Source organism: Engystomops pustulosus, chromosome 7, assembly GCF_040894005.1.
Source record: "Engystomops pustulosus chromosome 7, aEngPut4.maternal, whole genome shotgun sequence".
NCBI classification, from domain to species: Eukaryota; Metazoa; Chordata; class Amphibia; order Anura; family Leptodactylidae; genus Engystomops; species Engystomops pustulosus.
The window spans coordinates 129,769,627-129,789,577 of record NC_092417.1 but is presented as its reverse complement, the minus strand read 5'-3'; the positions used below and the strand labels follow the sequence as shown (position 1 = coordinate 129,789,577).

Below are 19,951 nucleotides of genomic sequence, written 5' to 3'. Positions count from 1 at the left end.
CCGGACTCAAAAATTGCAATCCAACGTTTTTTTTTATATATATCAAAACATTCAGTGACATAAAACACATATACATCACCAAGCCTTCGGCGAGATGTGCCAATTGTCCACAAGAGAGTTGCACACTAGGAGGCCATGGCCTTTCACTGAGACGCTAACGCCCTTATAGTCCTGTGTGACGTTTCGGAGGTGTGTCCTCCTTCCTCAGACATGCATGGTACCGGCTGGTTGAGGATTTAAATACTTTCATACACATTTCTTATTTTCAGTAGCTTATAATACTATCCAATTTACCTTATACCTCACCTACATAGAAACATAATACAAAAGACATACACACTTCTAGAAATACATTAAAATGACATTGTTTGTTCAGACCACGGGGTTGAAGGGTGTCCAATGTTGAAATCCAGTAAACTTCACGTTAAAGTAATCTCTTTTTTAGAGCGGCCTCCTCTTTTATTTCAATACTCTCTAGTATTAACCACCGTAAATCACTGACATTGTGCCTACACTCTCAGAAATGTCTTGCGACTCCTGTTTCGTGTTTAACTCTTTCGCTGCTGCTCTTAAGCTCTTTGTCCGTTTTACCAAGAAACTGTCTAATCACAGATTTGTGTTCGTTCAATCTAGTTTTAATGGATCTCATTGTTTGTCCTACATAGGTTAAGTCACACGGGCATTTTAACATGTAAACAATTAACTGGGTATTGCACGTGTAGAATCCCTTAACTTGTATAGGTGTCCCCTTTCTAGGGTGATTAAAAGTGTCTCCTTTAATAATACCTGTGCAATTTTGGCTAGACAGGCAAGCGAATGTGCCCTTTTTATTTGTAGCTAAAAATGCTTGTCGTGTTTTCTTTTTTACTGCAACATCAGAACTAATTAATTCATTGGCAATAAAGCGTCCTTTCTTATAAATAAATTTGGGGCAACTTCTAAAAAGTGATCCATACTTCGGATCGTGGGTAAGTATAGGCCAGTGTTTAACAATAGTTTTTTTTAATAAGGTGAGCATGTTTATCAAATCGAGAGATAAAAGATACCTTCTCTTGGCTACATTTAGGTTTAAGTGACCTGACATCATCTCTAGATAACAGTGACACTTCCATACCTACCCTTTCTACCTCTTTTCTAGGATAGCCTTTCTGTGCAAATTTCTCTATCAATTTCTCCATCAATTTCTCCATTTCGATTAAATATTCACTGTCATTGCTACAGATCCTTCGAGCCCGTATAAATTGCCCTTTTGGGATACCTTTAAACGTCTGGGGGGCATGATAACTATCGTAATTCAACAGATTATTACGATCTGTCTCTTTAGTATATGAAGTGGTGATAAACTGATCTTGCGATTTCCACACTTCTACATCGAGATAATCATATTACAGTTCTTCTCAGCAGAAAATTTGATAAGAGGATGACATTGATTAAGATACACAATAAACTCATCTAGGCTGTGTTCAGACCCTTTCCACAATAGACAGAAATCATCCACATATCTGGTACACAACCCAATGGATTCAGGCCACTGGCAATTATGTACAAATTCATTCTCAAAAAATGCCATATAGATATTAGCATAACTTGGAGCCACAGGGGCCCCCATAGAAGACCCCTGTAGCTGCAAGTAAAACTCTTCACCGAATCTAAAGTAATTTTTCTTAAGAATGACCTCTAGCAGCATCATGATAAATTTTATGTCCCTATTATTCAAAGAGGAATCCTTCTTAAGTGCTTCATGCACCGCTACAGTTCCCTCGTCGTATAGTATATTCGTGTATAGACTCTTAATGTCCAGTGTGCATAGCCATGTCACATGAGAGAATTTTACTTCATCTAATTTAGCCAAAAAAGTGTTTCTTAAAGGAATGAGGAAGATCTCTCCGGGTCCTTGATACATTCGAGAAAATGGTGGTCGACGAAGTTTCAAACAAATGGGACTTTTGTAAAAACCACGCGTCTAATAATTTATCTAAACATGAAAGGAACGCTTTGACATCACTGAAAAAAGATCCCTCAATAATCGTGAAGAAGGCGGATAAAGGGGGCGCCACTGTAATTATGGATAAGAAGGATTATTGTCAAGAGGCACTTAATCAACTGTCGGATACAGCAGTTGATCAGAAACTTAATCAAGATCCTACTAAAGAGTTTAAGAAATATATAGATCAGATGCTGGGCAATGCCGTCCTAGAAGGTGTCATATCCGATGACATATGCAAGGCCTTAACAGTTGATTCCCCTAGGGTCCCTATTTTGACACTAACACTTTTTTGGCTAAATTAGATGAAGTAAAATTCTCTGATGTGACATGGCTATGCACACTGGACATTAAGGTGGAACAGCGCCGGGATCAAGATGAAGAGGAGCGGAGGTGAATATTTCTAGCCTTATTTTTTATTTTTATTTTTTTTAGTAGATGATTTTCATTTAGAGGTTAAACTCCCCATGTAACTGCTCTAAAGATTTCAAAACATCACCATCATAGAGATAAGCTATATAAGTTACTCATTTAGAGGATAAAGCACAAAAGTCTGTTAAGCTAAAGGTACAACACATTTGGCCATATCGGGGTGTGCAGTATCCATGTCCAGCAGGCATCTTACTATCCACCGAAACCTCTCAATACCATGCAATATTACCAAGTCCTTGCTAGTAGTTTTTTTTTTTAGTTAACTGTATATTTATTGAAATAGTTTTATACAATTTCCACATAATTTTCACATCTTGCTCTCTTACCATAGTAATGATGTGTGTGTGTAACTGTCATCACTGCACATTGCCCCACAACACTGGTTATACTGGATGCACTGCAAGCAACCAGCCAAACATAGTGATGATCAAATGACCTGTCCAGACAGGTGCAGGACGTGCGTTGTGGACATGTGACCAGCAGTCATCTTCTGTCCTGTGTCTTATGATTACAGGGCCAGTAGCATTTTATTTCTTCATTATAGTGTATGTGCAGAGGAGTCAAATTAAAAAAAAAAAAAATTACTATATATATTTTTATGAGCCATTTGGATATCAATTTATGCTTATTCAAGGAATACCCCTTTAAATAATTGTAATCCCTTGAGCATGGCTAAGAATTGTGATTATTTTCTCCATTATGCCATCTCCACACTTAGCAGGCCCTGCCAGGTAGAAATGGCATCCCTGAGGAAACAACATGCTTTTTGGCAGCAGCCAATTGCTGACTGCTTACATGTTCACTTCTTCTCTCGCATTCAGGGGGGACGAGAAGGACAATGTATGAGCACACAGTGGGATATGTCTTAACCCTCCATCTTAAAATAAATCTACCACCAGATTTAAGCATGATAAACCAGGGGCACTTACTCACAGATCCTTCATTCTAAAATCAAACTTTCAAAAGATGCTAATGAGCCGGAAACCTCTGTGCTGTAGCTTTACAATCTGTTACACTGTCTCCCCTCCTCTTCAGCACTCTCCCCCTCCCTCTGCCTACAGTAATCTCACAAGCAGCTGACGAAATTATAGGAAGGAGGTAGCAAGGAGGATGTGCTCCTCTACACTGTAACAGCCAGTAAAGCTATAGAACGAGGGGCTTTTTCAACACCCCCATAGCCCTTTTGGCTCATTAGAATAATTTGATCTCTTCACAGCCAATGGTAAGTTTGTGAGAGAAGTCAGATGTCATCTATTAGAGCTGTAAATGTAGACAGTAGCGAGGAGAGTGTGTAGATGTTACATAAACTGTGAGCCATATTCCACCTGTTTAGTACAGGATGCATATGCCTTTTCCCTAGCAATTGACTTTTAGAGAATAAGACAGGGGAATTATACATCCAGCTAGATTTACAAAACCCCCTTATAAAATTTGTTAAAAATGTTTTAAATATATCCCCTACAGTTTTCCAAACTTTACTATTATCACAAGGTTTGATAACCCTTTCAAAATTCAGTAGTTTACATAATTTCAGTTTACATAATTAATTTAATTAACCCCTTCCCACTCTGTATCTGATATATTAGACACTGAGCACAGTGACTTAATGCTCAGCGTCCGATATATCTGACACAGAGCTAATACCGGCTCAGATCTCGAACTCAGACACCTCAGTGTAACCATGTCCCATGGTAGAAGTAATAAAATAGTGTAAAAAAAATGTTATTCAATAAAAAATAAAGTAATAAATCAATAAAAATGCCCAAAAGCCCCGAAACCTATAATGCGCAAAAAAGTCTAAATCATAACACAAGCCCCACATATATGGTATCGCCGCGTCCATAACAGCCCGTAGAATAAAAGTAAATAATTATTGAATCCATACAATGAACGCTGTAAAAAAACGATTAAAACCCGCCAAAATTATGATTTTTATCTATTTAATCCCACAAAAAATGAAATGGCAAGTGATCAAAGAAACATATGTACTCCAGAATGCTACTGTTACAAAATACAACATGTTCCGCAAATATAAGCCATCAACCAGCTCTGTAGCCAAAAAGTAAAAATGTTATGCCACTTGGAAGTTGGCGATGAACAAATCATAGATTTTTCCCCACATTAGGGTTTTATTTGGCAAATATAGTAAAACATAAGAAAATTTATGGGAAGTATGGTATCCCCATAATATATTGACCCATAAAATAAAGATAACATGATTATTAGGCTATACGGTGAACACCATAATAAATGCAGAAAAATTATTTTGATACAACATATAAAAGGTTAGTCTGAACTGTACCAATAAATCAATATAAATGGGGAACACTGAGTGCTCCTCTCACCTAGTTCAAGGATTTAGTAACACAACCAAAAAAGAGAGCGCACGAGAGGAATAATATGCACAATAGATATAGAAAATTAATAAACAAATTTTATTGGTCAAAATTCATGATAAAAATACATCCATTAAAAATATGGCTTCAGGAGAGACCAGAATTCACATAAGCAGCAACCATGGTACACAGGATCAATAATTAATATAGACATAATAAGGTAACCAACCATTGCTAACTATGCCCATCCAGACCACAAATAACAATCATTGTTCAAATACAATATAGTAATGCCAAAATGAACAGCATGCATGCATTAATTAAGTACAGTGGTCTGGGTCCTTGAGACCATGGTTACCTGGCTTGGAGAGTCCCCCAACGCGCGTCTCAACCCGCCGGTCTTTTTCAAGGGGTGATGTGACAATCGCTAGATCGGACATATAAACCGGACCTGACCAATGAACAGTTAGGAGCAATCATGGGTGGTAGTGCACCTGTATACGCGGCGCATGCTCGGTTAGCCCGTACCTGCGCCCGCGAGCGGGGCCGGGTAGTGACGTCACAGAGGCGTTGACAACACCGGGTCATGTGACGGCAGTGCCGCGCCCCTCGCCCGAGAGCCGCAAGACGTGGAAAGCCAGGTGAACACCAAAATATAAATGTAAAAAATCCAGTACAGAATTGATGCTATTCTACTTCTGCCCTCTAAAAAAAAAGTTCATAATTTTTCAACCATAGGGGATATCAACCCCAAAAAGGTAACACTGAAAAAAGCATCTCATCCCGCAAATAAATGGCCCCAACAACGGAAAAGGCTAACATTTTATAGGCTAAAAATAGGGCTAATGAGGAAATTAAAATCCTGGCAGCTGTAGGACTCTCCTTCCCTTCTGAACCTCATTGTGAGCCCATAAAACAAGTAACGGCCACATGTGGGGGTTCTCTGTATTCGGGAGAAATCGCATAACAAATTGTAGGATTGGATTTCTCTTTTTATCTTTTGGAAATACAGGCAGTCCCCGGATTACATACAAGATAGGTTCTGTAGGTTTGTTCTTAAGTTGAGTTTGTATGTAAGTCGGAACCGTATACTTTATTATTGTAACCCCAGTCAAAAATTTTTTGGTCTCTGTGACAATTGGATTTTAAAAATGTTGGATTGTCATAAGAACCAGGATAAACAATATATCCTAATTACAGGCACCATTTATAACTGTTATAGCTGTTTATTGTAGCCTGGGACTAGAGTACAGTAAATTACCAAAATCCAGAGGTCCGTTTGTAAGTAGGGGTCGTATGTAAGTCAGGTGTTCTTAAGTAGGGGACCGCCTGTATGTACATTTTAGGGCTGAATGAACATATAACAGACAAAATTTGACCATTCTACATTTCACCTCCATTTTGATTTAATTACGATGAAGATCTTATGAGGTTAACAATCTTCCTAAAAGCTGTTTCTGAAAGTTTGAGGGGTTAAGATTTGAAAATGGGTTGATTATATAGGGGGTTTTCAATAATAAATATTTAAAATTTCATTCAAAACAGTCTTTATCCCCCAAATAGTCAATTCTAAAAATACAGAAAATTGTTATTCGATTTGTAAGCCGTGTGACATCAAAATAAATTATCCAGACTAGAGATGAGCGAACACACTCGTTCGAGCTTGATGCTCGTTCGAGCATTAGCGTACTCGAAACTGCTCGTTGCTCGGACGAGTATTTCGCCAGCTCGAGAAAATGGCATCTCCCGCCGTTGTGATTTTTGGCTGCCAGAAACCGAGCCAATCACAAGCCAGGAGACTCTGCACTCCACCCAGCATGACGTGGTACCCTTACACGTCGATAGCAGTGGTTGGCTGGCCTGATCAGGTGACCCTGGAATAGACTAGCCCCTGCCCGCGCTGTTCGGATCATTCTCTGTCTGGATGCCGTTAGGGAGAGAGCTGCTGTTGGTCAGGGAAAGCGTTAGGGTGTTCTATTAGAATAGTGTTAGGCAGGAGTGATCCTACAAGAACCCAACAGCCCTTCTTAGGGCTACAATAACGTTTTATTTTACTTTTTTTTGGTTTGCTTGTGGCTGGGCTTGCTGCCACTAGTAGTGCAGCTAGTACCATATTGTGAGGAATTTGCAGGGAGACTTGCGACCGTTGTGTTTAGCTCTTAGTGACACACATATCCACCTCAAACACCGAAGTGGGACAATTTATTAGGGGTTTGATTTGAATTAGGCACAGTCTGCTGATTTATTTTTTTTTATGTTTATTTACTTTTATAACTCAAAGTCATCAGGCACAGCACAAAATCCAGTTGTGTGCTGTCAGTGTAGGTTAGAAACTAGCCATAGCAATAGGATATAGCATCGTTTTGTTTAAAAAAAAAAAAAAAACACAAAAAAAAACAAAAAACAAAAAAAATTTACAGTTTACACTTTAATTTTTAAAATGTTTAACCCGAGGGCTAGGGGTAGAGGACGAGGGCGTGGACGTGGGCGTCCAACTACTGCAGGGGTCAGAGGCCGTGGTCCTGGGCGGGGTGAGACACCACCTGCTGATGAGGGAGCAGGGGAACGCCGCAGAGCTACACTCCCTAGGTTCATGTCTCAAGTTATTGGGGCTCGTGGTAGAGCACTGTTGAGGCCAGAACAGTGCGAACAGGTGATGTCGTGGATTGCGGACAATGCTTCTAGCCATTTGTCCACCAGTCAGTCTTCCACGCAGTCCACCCATGTCACCGAAATCAGCACTCCTCCACCTCAGCCTCCGTCCCCCCAGTCTGCCCCCTCCCAGGAAAATTTGGCATTTGAACCGGCATACTCTGAGGAACTGTTTTCTCGACCCTTCCCACAGTCACAAACCACTTGTCCGGTTGCTGCTGAGCTATTTTCCGATGCCCAGGTTTTCCACCGGTCGCAGTCTGTGGGTGATGATGACATTATTGACGTAGTGGAAGAAGAAGTGTGTAAAGAGGTGTCGGATGATGAGGAGACAAGATTGTCAGACAGTGGTGAAGTTGTTGTCAGGGCAGGAAGTCAGAGGGGGGAGCAGATCGGAGGATGATCGGAGGATGATGAGGTGACAGACCCAAGCTGGGTTGATAGGCCGGGTGAACACAGTGCTTCTGAGACGGAGGCGAGTCCTATACCAAAACAGGTTGGAAGAGGCAGTGGTGGGGCCAGACGGAGAGGCAGGGCCAGAGCTGGTGCATCAGCGCCAAATGTTTCACGTAGTCAAGCTCCCGTAGCGAGGGCTAGAATTTCAGAAGTCTGGAGGTTATTTAAAGAAACACCGGATGACCGACGGACTGTGGTGTGCAACCTTTGCCAAACCAGGATCAGCAGGGGTTCCACCACAACTAGCTTAACTACCACCAGTATGCGCAGGCATATGAATGCTAAACACCCCACTCAATGGCACCAAGTCCGTTCACCTCCGGCCAGGCACACCACTGCTCCTTCCCCTGTGCCATCTGCTAGTCAGCCCCCTGCCCAGGACCCCGGCCCAAACACCTCCCGTGCGAAAACCCCATCTTCGCCTCCACGATCCTCCACAGCATCCACCAGCGTTCAGCTCTCCATACCCCAGACGCTGGAGCGCAAAAGGAAGTATAGCGCAACCCACCCACACGCCCAAGCCCTCAACGTCCACATCTCCAAACTGCTTAGCCTGGAGATGCTGCCACTTCTTTTCCCGATGTGCCGTCCCAGCCCTGCACAACCACGTGTCAGACAACATCATCTGTGCCCCGACCAACGCCGTTTCTGACAAGGCCCACCTGACCACGGACACATGGACGAGTGCTGCCAGGCAGGGCCACTATATATCGCTGACGCACATTGGGTTAACTTGGTGGAGGCTGGGACCGAGTCTGACCCTGGGGTTGGCGCTGGCGCTAAGCGACAGCAGGCGGTGCTCGAACTGCTGAGCCTAGGCGATAAAAGGCATACCGCCCAAGAGCTATTACAGGGCATCACGGCGCAGACTGATCTGTGGCTGGCACCGCTGAACCTGAAGCCAGGCATGGTTGTGTGTGACCATGGCCGTAACCTGGTGGCGGCTCTGCAACTTGGCAGACTGACACATGTGCCATGCCTGGCCCATGTGTTAAATCTGATAGTTCAGTGTTTCCTCAAGACATACCCCAATCTGTCTGATTTGCTCACGAAGGTGCGCCGCATCTGTGCGCATTTCAGGAAGTCCAGCACAGATGCTGCCACTCTCAGGGCAGCGCAGCGCCGCCTCCAACTGCCCGCTCACCGACTGTTGTGCGACGTGGCCACGAGGTGGAATTCAACATTGACCATGTTATCCAGAGTTTACCAGCAGCGAAGAGCGATTGTAGACTGCCAGATGTCAACTTCCACCAGAACTGATAGTCAGGTCAGTCAGCTTCCTCAAGTCTACAATGAGGAGTGGACGTGGATGTCTGATATCTGTCAGGTGCTGAGTAACTTTGATGGTCAGTGGCGATGCTGCCATCATCAGCCTCACCATCCCGCTGCTTGGCCTGTTGAAAAACTTTCTGGTCAGCATGAAGTCGGAAGCTTTGCGCTCGTCACAAGAGACGGGGGAAGAAGATTCCCTTGTTGATAGCCAAAGCACCCTCAGGTCTTTTTCTCAGCGCATATCGGAGGAGGTGGAGGAGAATGAGGAGGAAGAGGAGGAGAATGTTGGCGAGACAGAAGAGGGGACCATTGTTCAGTCCTTCACTGTTCAGCGTGTATGGGCAGAAGAAGAGGAGTTGGAGGAGGAAATGGACAGTCAGGCCATTGAGGGGAGTGAATTCTTGCGCGTTGGGACTCTGGCGCATATGGCAGATTTCATGCTAGGCTGCCTATCCCGTGAATTTATTCCAGCACCGATTACTGGGTATTCACTCTCCTGGACCCACGGTACAAGCAAAATCTTTCCACTCTCATCCCTGGAGAGGAAAGGAGTGTGAGAATGCATGAATACCAGCAGGCCCTGGTGCACAAGCTGAAACAGTATTTCCCTTCTGATCGAGCTAGCGGCAGAGGGCGTACTTGTGTGGGACAAGTAGCGAGAGAGCTGGACATGTGGCACGAACTGGCGCTGTACGCCTTGGAGGTTCTTGCCTGCCCTGCCGCTAGCGTGTTGTCCGAGCAGGTTTTCAGTGCAGCTGGTGGCATCCTCACCGATAAGCATACACGCCTGTCGACTGACAGGCTGCCGCTTATCAAGATGAATAAAGACTGGATTTCTCAGGATTTCCATTCTCCACCAGGTGAAAGAAGCTCAACCTGAATAATGTATGCACTCCTCCTCCTCATTGTCCTCCTTCTCCTCCTCTTTGTACTCTAAAGCAGAGGAAACTGGCTATTTTTTGCCAGGGCCAACTGGCTCTAGCTATAGTACTCTATGTATTTAATTTTTCTGGAGGACCACCTACCTGCTCCTCTGGTTTGAAAACTTTTTTGGACTGCCACATACAGGCACTCAATCTATTTAATTTTTCTCGAGGACCACCTACCTGCTCCTCTGGTTTGAAAACTTTTTTGGACTGCCACATACAGGCACTATCCAAATTAAATTGTCTCCATAGCAGCCTCCACACGTCGTCTTTTTAGCTGCCTCCACACGTTGTCTCCATTGCTACCTCCACACTTCATCGCCATAGCTGCCTCCAAAAGTCGTCCATATAGCTGCCTCCATACATGGTCCCCTTATCAAACGAGCTGTGTCAGGCAGAATTTTGGGTTGTTTTCGTGGCTTGTTAACTTTGTCGCCACCCTGCTGTTTAAACCGCTAAATATACTGGCAAACTTTTATCATTTACTGATATTATTTCAGCGCTTCTTGCGCATCTGTTTACATTCCCCTCACCCGCCATAACCCAAACTTATAAGAACACTACTACACTTGATCTTATACAAAAGGTTCTTAGAAGTGCTGTTTGGGGAGTAGCCTAGAGACAGGGGCTTGGAGTGGCGAAAGCTCGCCTGGCAGCGGAGTGCCAGCTCCATCCTAAGATCCAACTAACATAGTTTTAACTGCAGCACCTTTAATCTACTACTACTTCACTGCCTCCATGCATCATCCCCTTATCAAACGAGCTGTGTCAGGCAGAATTTTCAGGTGTTTCACCAGATACATAGTGGAACTCGGCCCATCTGTCGCCGTCATGCAGGAGACCTGAAGTTGCAATCATAGCAGCGCAATACGGATGCCCCATACTGTCGCTCTTAATCATGGAAGTCGTCTCCATGGCTGCCTCCACATGTCGTCCCCTTATCAAAAGAGCTGTGTCAGGCTCATTTTTCGGGTGTTTCACTTGGTCACTATGTCGCCACCATGCTGTGTTATGGACTAAATATACCGTCAACCTTTTGTTGACATAGGAAATCATTTTAGCGCTTCTTGCTCACCTCCTTTGGTTCCTCTCTGCCACCCATTGGTTTGAAGCCTGAATCCATTTAGGGTATGTCGCCATGACACTCTCTAGCCTGCCGCTGCCTCTGCATGCCGTCCCCTATAGTGTCAGGGTCAATTATTGCATGTTTTATATGCTATCTAGCCTCATTCGGTCACTCTGTCATGGCCATGCTATTGCCCTTAATTTTGGCATAATGGTACGATTAAGCAGCCTCAGAGGCATCCATGCATGCTGCCCCTGCTGTTTCCTGTCCATTTCCATGGTGTTTCCATCCTTTTCTGAGGTTCCCAGGTGTTTGGCCAAGCTTCCCTGTGCAGAGCCTTGGTCCCCTTGAAAAATGTCTCGAATAACGAGCACCCAAGCATTTTAGTGCTCGCTCATCTCTAATCCAGACATTTAATAAATCATGAAAATGTAAAGTAGACATATGGGAAATGTTATTTGGGTGGTAAATCTATTTGCCTGTAAACGCAATGATTTAAAATTTTGAAAATGGCAATTTTTTCAAAAACATCATAATTTCTTCTTTTTTTTGTAAATAAATGCAAAACGTATCAGTCAAAATTTACCACTAAAATGAAGTACAACATGTGGGGAAAAAACAATCTCAGAATCGATTTGATGAGAAACAGTGTTCAAAAGTTATAACCATATACAGAGACGCATGTCAGAATAAAAAAATTGGGGCTGAGCCTTAAGCTACAAAATGGCTGTGTTCTTAATGAAAACTTTAGTAGTGTTTGTCATGATTAAGATCTACATTATCATTTTATGTCATATTGCTTTAGGTGGAGAATACATTCAGCTACTTAGAAATTAATGAAATCAACATTCAAGATCTTAACCTGGTAAGTGGATTTATTTAAAAATACAAATAAAATTTTTTTTATAAAGCCCACATTTTTAAGATAAGTGTGAATATATGGTTGTATAGTGTAGCGGTATAGTGTAAAGAAAATGCAAACAAATAACCATGTCAGGAACAAAAGGTATCAATTGTTTGTGAAAATCAGGAAAATGATACATGTTTTTTTCACTTTGACTTGGATATACAAGCAGTCCCCGGGTTATGTACAATATAGGGTCCGGAGGTTTGTTCTTAAGTTGAATTTGTATGTAAGTCGAAACTGTATATTTATAATTGTAGATCCAGACCAAAAACAATTTGGCCCCAGTGACAATTGGAGTTTAAACAATGGGACCAATGATTATCAATGAAGCTTCATTACAGACACCTTACAGCTGATCATTACAATCTGGGACTACAGTAAAGCATTCAGAAAGCTTCACCAGAGGTCAGAGGGGTCCGTCTGTAACTATGGGTTGTCTGTAAGTCGGGTGTCCTTAAGTAGGGGACTGCCTGTATTAAACCCTTAAAGGGAACATGTCATCAGAATTTCACATTTTCACTTTATTACAGGTTTTAATACTAATTTCAATACTAACACTTGTAGTTAATAAAGGTATACCTGATTCCCTGCCTGCAAATTGCCAGCTGCCAGCAGTCATAGTCATCATTATCTTCACACTGCTCTAACCGCTCTACTTCCTGCTCCCTCACCCCCCCCCCCACCCCTCATGCAGACATGAACTGAACCCAGTTGTAAACTTATTTCTGTCTGCTCATGTCTTAATAATCATTATCCATATGGAAGGAAGGAAATAATGGAATACATCCAGGCCCTAGCTATTTTAATTCGGAAAGCAGTGCTGAGACCCCCACAGATCACGAAAACGCAGTGCTCGACAATTTCCAGCAGCTCCGTAGAGATGTAGAGATTAGTGGAGCAGAACGACAAGGTGTCTGATGGAGGTACGTGTGACCCCCTTGGACCTCTCACTTTTGTGATCTGTGGGGGTCTCAGTACTGAGACCCCCACTGATCAGCAAGTTATGCCCTGTCCCATGGATGGGGCCTAACTTTTCTGAATGGGGAAAACCCCTTTAATAGTATTATCTTGTTTAACATGAATATCTCTAATTCCAACAGCCTAAAATTACTGTTACCATTAGTAAGCGATATTGTGTAGAATAGCACTAGAACACTTATAAGTGTTGTACTGAAAGAAAGAACCCATGAAAGAAAGTTCTGAGTGATGGTCAGGGTAAAATTCCAGTTGCTGAACAGGGACTCTCTATGCGGACACATTATGATCCCTGTAGTTAGATTATCAGGGTAGAGGTTTATCTATACTTTCAATCAGCTTCTGAACATTCTAATAGTATTTGGCACAGAAATAAAGAAAAAAAAGACAGATTAGAGATGAGAGATGATGAGATCAATGGGACTGATAGAACACACAATGACAGACTTCAGCTCGGCTACATCTGAACTATAAAACACACAGTCAGCTCTGCTAAAAATCCTTCACCTGCTATAAAGATTTTATCTTGCCTGTAATTTGTAGATTTGGTCTCCTCACACTGTCTGTGTGTGTGAGCTTTTCTTATAATGGAGGGGGAGGGGCTGGAGTGCAGAGAGACTGCAGTGAGCAGAAAGGAGAAGAGTTTCATGTGAAGAATTTGCCATTCTGCACCCTTAGCCAGAAAATTTACGGTTGGATCCTGGGTAACCAAAATTGTATATACCAGGACTGATAGAGATAGGTAGAAATTATGTATGTGAAATGCTGTATTTTTGTTGATAACAGTGAATTATAGAATGTGTTATTTTGACATCCTTAGTATATTTAAGAATCTTGTCTTTGTGGGTATACCTTTTTAAAATACAGGGGCACATTTACTAAGAGCAGTGCAAACTGCACTATGCTTGTATAGTGAGCATAGGGGAACAGGATCAGGATTTCTGCTGCACGTTCTTCATGAATCTGTGGCCCCTTGCACTTCTCCAATAGAGTGAACCCAGAGGGAGCACCCCCTTCAGTGCAGAAGTTTGTGTCACATGATGACTAGTTCAGCCGCACCACAAATGAGGCGCAGGCACTTCTTAGATACCTGTGCAAGCAATTTGCACAGAAAAGAACATGTAAAGTCCAACAGAAAACTGGAGCACATCCCTTAGTAAATGTACGCCACAGACTCTAGAAATGCTCTGTTGTCTGGAGCTACTGTTAACCCCTTAATGGCCACCCTATCAGGATTCTACGCCGTTTATTAAGGGGACTTCTTCTGACACGACGCCTTTCTACAGCGGTGCGTCAGAAGAAAATTTCGGGACATCGGGTACCAAAAGTGCTGGTGTCTGGCTGTGACATCACAGCCCAGACCTGGCACTAACACCCAGGATCCGGTGTTTAAACCCTTAAACACCACGGTCAAGCATCACCGCGGCATGTGAGTGTGTCCCCCCCGGTGAGCTTACCGGGGGATCCAATTCCTCCTGCCCAGCCCCACGGTCCGGCAAGTGACCGAGGCTGCCGGCTTCTCTCTGCACCGGGTTCCTTCTCCTGGCAGGATCCGGCTGTATGTAACTGAGCATGCACAAACCAAATGAAGTATATAAAACACAAAAAACATGAAAAAAAGTGTCCGTATCAATCTGTACTATAAATCTAAAACAATATTGACCCAGCTCGGTGAACAACGTAAAAAAAACACAAAAAACTTCCCGCAATATACAATTTTTAATCAGATACCCTCACAAAAAATATTCTAAAAAGTTACCTGCCAGGGGGCGTGGCCTGGCTATGGAGGAGTGAGGAAGCAAACTTGCTTAGCTCCCAGGCCAGCCAGGAATTCTAGCCAGCAAATCTCCCTCATCCAGATATTACTCATCCTGGTTCCATAGCACTCATGCGGGGGCCAAATCAAGGGGGGTATCTATTGCTATCCATAAACGCTTACTTCATGAAGTTATAGACTCCCAAACCGACCTGGAGGGCAGATTCATCTTTGTAAAAATAAGAATATGGGGACAACTGCTCACACTGGCCTCGGTGTACCTTCCCAATAGAGACCAGATTAGAGCATGCCCCAAAATTCTGTCCCGGTTACGGGATTTTTCAGAGGGCATAGTTTTTCTGGGGGGGGACTTCAATTTCCCGCTCGACCCCTCGGTCGACTGTTCAGTAGTGCGGCCTACCCTAGCCCCAGCCCAAATGCGGAAACTATGGAAATCCCTTTGGGAATCACAACTGGTGGACATCTGGAGAATCCTCCACCCACAATCTCGTGACTATACCTATTACTCCCCAGCGCACCGATCCTACAGTCGGTTAGATATGTTTTTCTTAAGTCATCATGCCCTTACCTGGAAGCCAGCGGCCTCCATTGCCCCCTCCTTGTGGTCTGACCACGCGCCGATATCTCTTGCCTTGGAAATCCACCTTGGCGGTGGCGCCTTGATAACAACTTGCTCAAAGACTCTGTCTGTCTTGCTGACGTTCGCAAGCAGATTGCTGAGTTCTTCACTACCCATTCGGGACAGCAGCCACCTCTCCCGGTGCAGTGGGAGACCCTTAAGGGTATGCGCCAATTAGTATTTCTTAGACATAGGGCCCGTCTGAAGCGAGAGAGATTGTCCAAAACACTGTTACTTCTGTCCAAGATGAGTGCCCTAGAATTGGATCACAAAAACAGAGGGTCCCAGGAGGTTCTGAATGAGCTATTAAACACTCAAGAGGAGCTCAGGGAGTTACTGAATCAGAAATACTTAAGCTCCCGAGATAGGAATAAACGCTTCTTCTATGAATACTCTAATAAACGCGGGAAACCCCTCTCCAGATACCTCCACCCCGGCACGACTGGTACTTACATTCCACATGTTAAAGACCATGCGGACAGGTTGACTCATGACCCCAACAGCATTAACTCTGTTTTCCAGAAGTACTATAAGGAACTATATAACCTTCAAGACCAGTTATGCGAATCGGCCAGGGCCAGAGAAATGGAGAGAATTCGGGCGTACGTTAAAGATACGGCCCTTCCCAGACTGACTAGTGAGGGCCGCGAAGGCCTAGAAGCGGACTTCTCTGAACCAGAGGTAATGGAGGCCATTAAAGGCACCCCAGCAGGTAAATCCCCTAGCCCCGACGGTTTCACTCCCCGCTTTTATAAGACCCTGAAGACCGAAATAGTCCCATTCTTGACACGTACTTTTGACTGTATCTCCTCTCAGGTTCCTCCGCCACAGTCACTACAGGCCTCCATATCTGTAATCCCCAAGCCTGGCAATACCATTTGCTCCAACTACCGGCCAATATCCATCATTAATATGGACATAAAAATACTTTCCAAATTAATGGCCAATCGACTGGGTCCCTTTCTTCCAGCTATCATACACAATGACCAGGTCAGTTTCATCCAGGGGAGGGAAGCCCGCGATAACACCAATAAAACTTTGCTCCTCATTTCTAAGGCCAAGTCAACCAGGCAGCAGATGAGTTTGTTCTCGGTGGACGCAGAGAAGGCGTTTGACCGTGTGCACTGGGGTTTCCTTTGGGCTTCGTTGAGACAGTTGGGCACAGGTCCCCGTTTCCTGAGCTTGGTGCAGGCACTATACTCTGCCCCCACGGCCCAGGTCTGAACCAACGGCATTATGTCGGATTCCTTCTGCATTAAAAACGGCACCAGGCAGGGCTGTCCGTTATCTCCTCTCTTATATGTTATAGTCATGGAACATCTGGCTGTTGCCCTTCGTCGAAACCCCAGTGTACACGGTCTCCAGGTGGGATCTTGACAGTATAAGATGGCACTATATGCTGATGACCTTCTCCCAGCCCAGAATCACACTCCTTAATGTCCTGGAAGAATTTAGGAAATTTGGTTCCCTTAGCAATTTTAAGGTCAACCTCTCCAAATCAGAAATCTTAAATGTCTCCCTCCCAGGGACTGAGGTGCTCCACCTGGCCTCTCAATTTCCCTTTAAATGGAAAAACTCTCATATTTGCTACTTGGGAATTAATATCTCGGCTGACCTATCACTGTATGTCCTAAACTACAAACCACTCCTAGACCGAACGGTTAGAGACCTCGGCCAACACCAAAGCCGCCACCTCTCCTGGTTTGGCCGCATAAACGTTCTTAAAATGGACACTATGCTCCGATTCCTGTATCTATATCAGACACTACCGATCCGACCCCCAAGCTCCTTTTTTACGAGCTTACGCACGGCCTTTCGGAGGTTTATCTGGGGTGGCGGATCTAGCCGCATAATTTTCTCTGTATTGACACGTACAAAAGTCAGGGGGGGGGGGGGACTTCCCAACCCAAGGTTATATCATACGGTGGCTATTATTCAAAGACCGGTTGACTGGACGTATAACGCTGACTCTAAACAGTGGGTTAAATTGGAACTTGATCTAATCTCCCCCACGTTACATTATCTCCCCTGGGTCCCAGCTGATTCTAGACCCTCGGACCTTAATCATTCTCTGTTTTCCCCATACTTTTTCTTTGCATGGGACAGGCTGATGAACATGAATACCCTGCTTAGGATGAGCGGCCCGGTGACCCCACTATTTCATAATCCTGCCTTCCCACCTGGTGTGGGCAGGCAGAGGTTTCTCTGTTGGGAGGCTTCTTCCGACATTCGCCTGGGCCAGATTGTCGAGGGCGATTCCATTCCCACTCTGGGGTCCCTGCAGGCCTCCCATCCTGACTCCTCACTGTCCTGGCTAGAGCACAGGCAACTGACATCATACGTAATGGCTGACCCAGAACACACCTCATTTGGGTCGTCCCCCACAGCCCTGGAAGCATTATTTAGATTGTCTTCTTCACCAACACATGTACTCTCCACCATATACAGCTTATTGTTGGAAAATGCCACTCCTGATAGGCCAAATTACATTGGTGCATGGGAGCAAGCCCTCTCTATCGAAATTACAGACGCGGAGCTAGATAAGGCCTTCCTTTTCTCGCACAAGATGCCGCTGCCCTGCAGCGCTCAAGAGAAGAATTATAAAATATTGTCTAGATGGTATAGATGCCCCTCTCGGCTCCACAGAATTTTCCCCGAAGTCTCTGATGTGTGCTGGCGCTGCGGTGCGGAGGTGGGTACCTTACTCCTTATCTGGTGGAGCTGTACGGCTCTTCAACCATTCTGGAACAAAATCTTTGACACCTATCATCAGGTCACCGGCAAGACGGCCACCCCTTCTCCTCAGATAGCTTTACTCTCGATTATTCCTGCTACTATTTCCTCTATTAAGAAGGGTCTCCTTCGTCACTTTTTGACTGCAGCCCGTACAGTAATCCCCAGGCATTGGAAAAGTCCACAACCTCCTACGATAGTTGAGTGGGTTCAGGAGCTCGGTTTTATCCGGAGGATGGAAGAGTTGGTGGCCAATGATTCAGTAGACCCTAATAAGACGAATACAGCTTGGGCCTCATGGGATGTATTTCTGGACTCTCAGGGATTTCATGATCTCCTTCTGTCATAGATAAAACGTGTAGTAGCTCTCCCAACCTTCAAAAAAAAAAGGTCTTCCGGGCTCCCTATCCCTTATGTGTGTGTCCCCCTTTTTTTTACCCCTTCCCCCAATTTCCCTTTTCTTTATATTCATGTGAGTGTTTTTTTTATGTTTATCTTTTATTAGCTTGTTTATGTAATAGTTGTTACTTTGCCCGAGATGGCAACGGGGTTTTAATCCTTGCTGACTTATTCTTCAACTCTCCTCCCCATATGAGCACATGATCTTTGTTGCTTCTGTCCCTGCATGGTCAGGTTTATTATGCCATCTCCTGTTTGTACTGATTCTTGTAATGTTTTCCCAATAAATGTTGATTATACCTAAAAAGTTACCTGCCCTTATATGATACAACTGAAAAATTCAATTGAATGAATACAAAAAAATTCCAAAAAGTTATTGGTGAAAGGGCCTAAATCACTACGAACTATACAAGAAGAATACAAATCGTGATTTAAAACTTAGCTTTTACTGAAATATTTTAAATTGAACAATCAGTATTATTGCTTCAAGGCAACTGTGTAAACGCATGGTGCCACAATGCAAGTGTGAACCTGGTGGCCTCCTTGCGAAGTTCAAAAGCAATTATGGATCTACAAAGAGAAGGGAGAGCTCACCTTTTTATGTTGCATATCTTGTAATGTCAAAATTCAGTATCTACACTCCGGTCTCCGGATATTCATCCGTTATGATGCCAATGTGTCAGTAAAATGGTTACTGGCACCTTGTGTCCATATAGAGTGCAGAAAGACGTAGAAGATCAGGGTGATATGACTGTTGGCATTAGAGGCAAGAGTCAGAATGGCTTTCACTCTCCCTGTTTATGCCCTGTATCCAAGGTCTAATACACCCTGATGACCTAACCTCGGAGTTGTGGCCCTAAATGGCCACGGCCCCGACCGGAACCTTACCCTAGATAGGTGGCTCTGTTGATGGACCTAATCTACAGGTGTAGTCCCAATCAGATGCAGGTAAGTAAAGAATGTATGATAGTCTTTATAGGCAAAGAGAAAAATATGTCACAGGTATACATGGGCGAATCGATTCTAATGATTCTAACTTCGGATAGAATTTCAGGAAAAATTCGATTCGCCACGGAGCCGAAGTTTATGCTGATTCGCGGGAACGAAGTTTTTTTTTTCCCCTCATGTTTCTACTAAATGGGCGCGAGAACAACGTGTTACATGGGCCAGAGAACTCTGGGAAGGAGAAGGGAACACCTCTGATGACCTCTGCAGACCTGTAAGCCAATCAGCGACCGGCAGGCTTATGTGATGTCACACAGCCCTATATAACCATCCATTTTCTATCTCAGCACTTCACACTTCATGTTGTAGCGTCCAGCTGCTGCTATTGTGCTGTGTGATTCTTGCTGCAATCCTTCGCTGTTCTCTAAGGGGGATCTGTATACCCCAAATAGCAGTTCTATTTAGTGACAAA

The 19,951-nt window shown here is 43.9% G+C and overlaps 1 protein-coding gene across 5 annotated transcripts in view; it reads left to right on the top strand.

The window, feature by feature from the left end:
• The window catches only part of LOC140070832 (capping protein, Arp2/3 and myosin-I linker protein 3-like), an 813,581-nt gene that overhangs the window by 107,606 nt on the left and 686,024 nt on the right, over nt 1-19,951 (top strand). For all 5 annotated transcript variants that reach the window (XR_011848999.1, XR_011848997.1, XR_011848998.1 and 2 more), the window contains exon 4: nt 11,930-11,989. Coding sequence is in view for 2 of the 5 variants with exons in the window: in XM_072117787.1 (XP_071973888.1) it covers nt 11,930-11,989 (60 nt within the window). In the remaining 3 variants the exon portion in view is untranslated. The remainder of the gene's footprint in view (nt 1-11,929; nt 11,990-19,951) is intronic.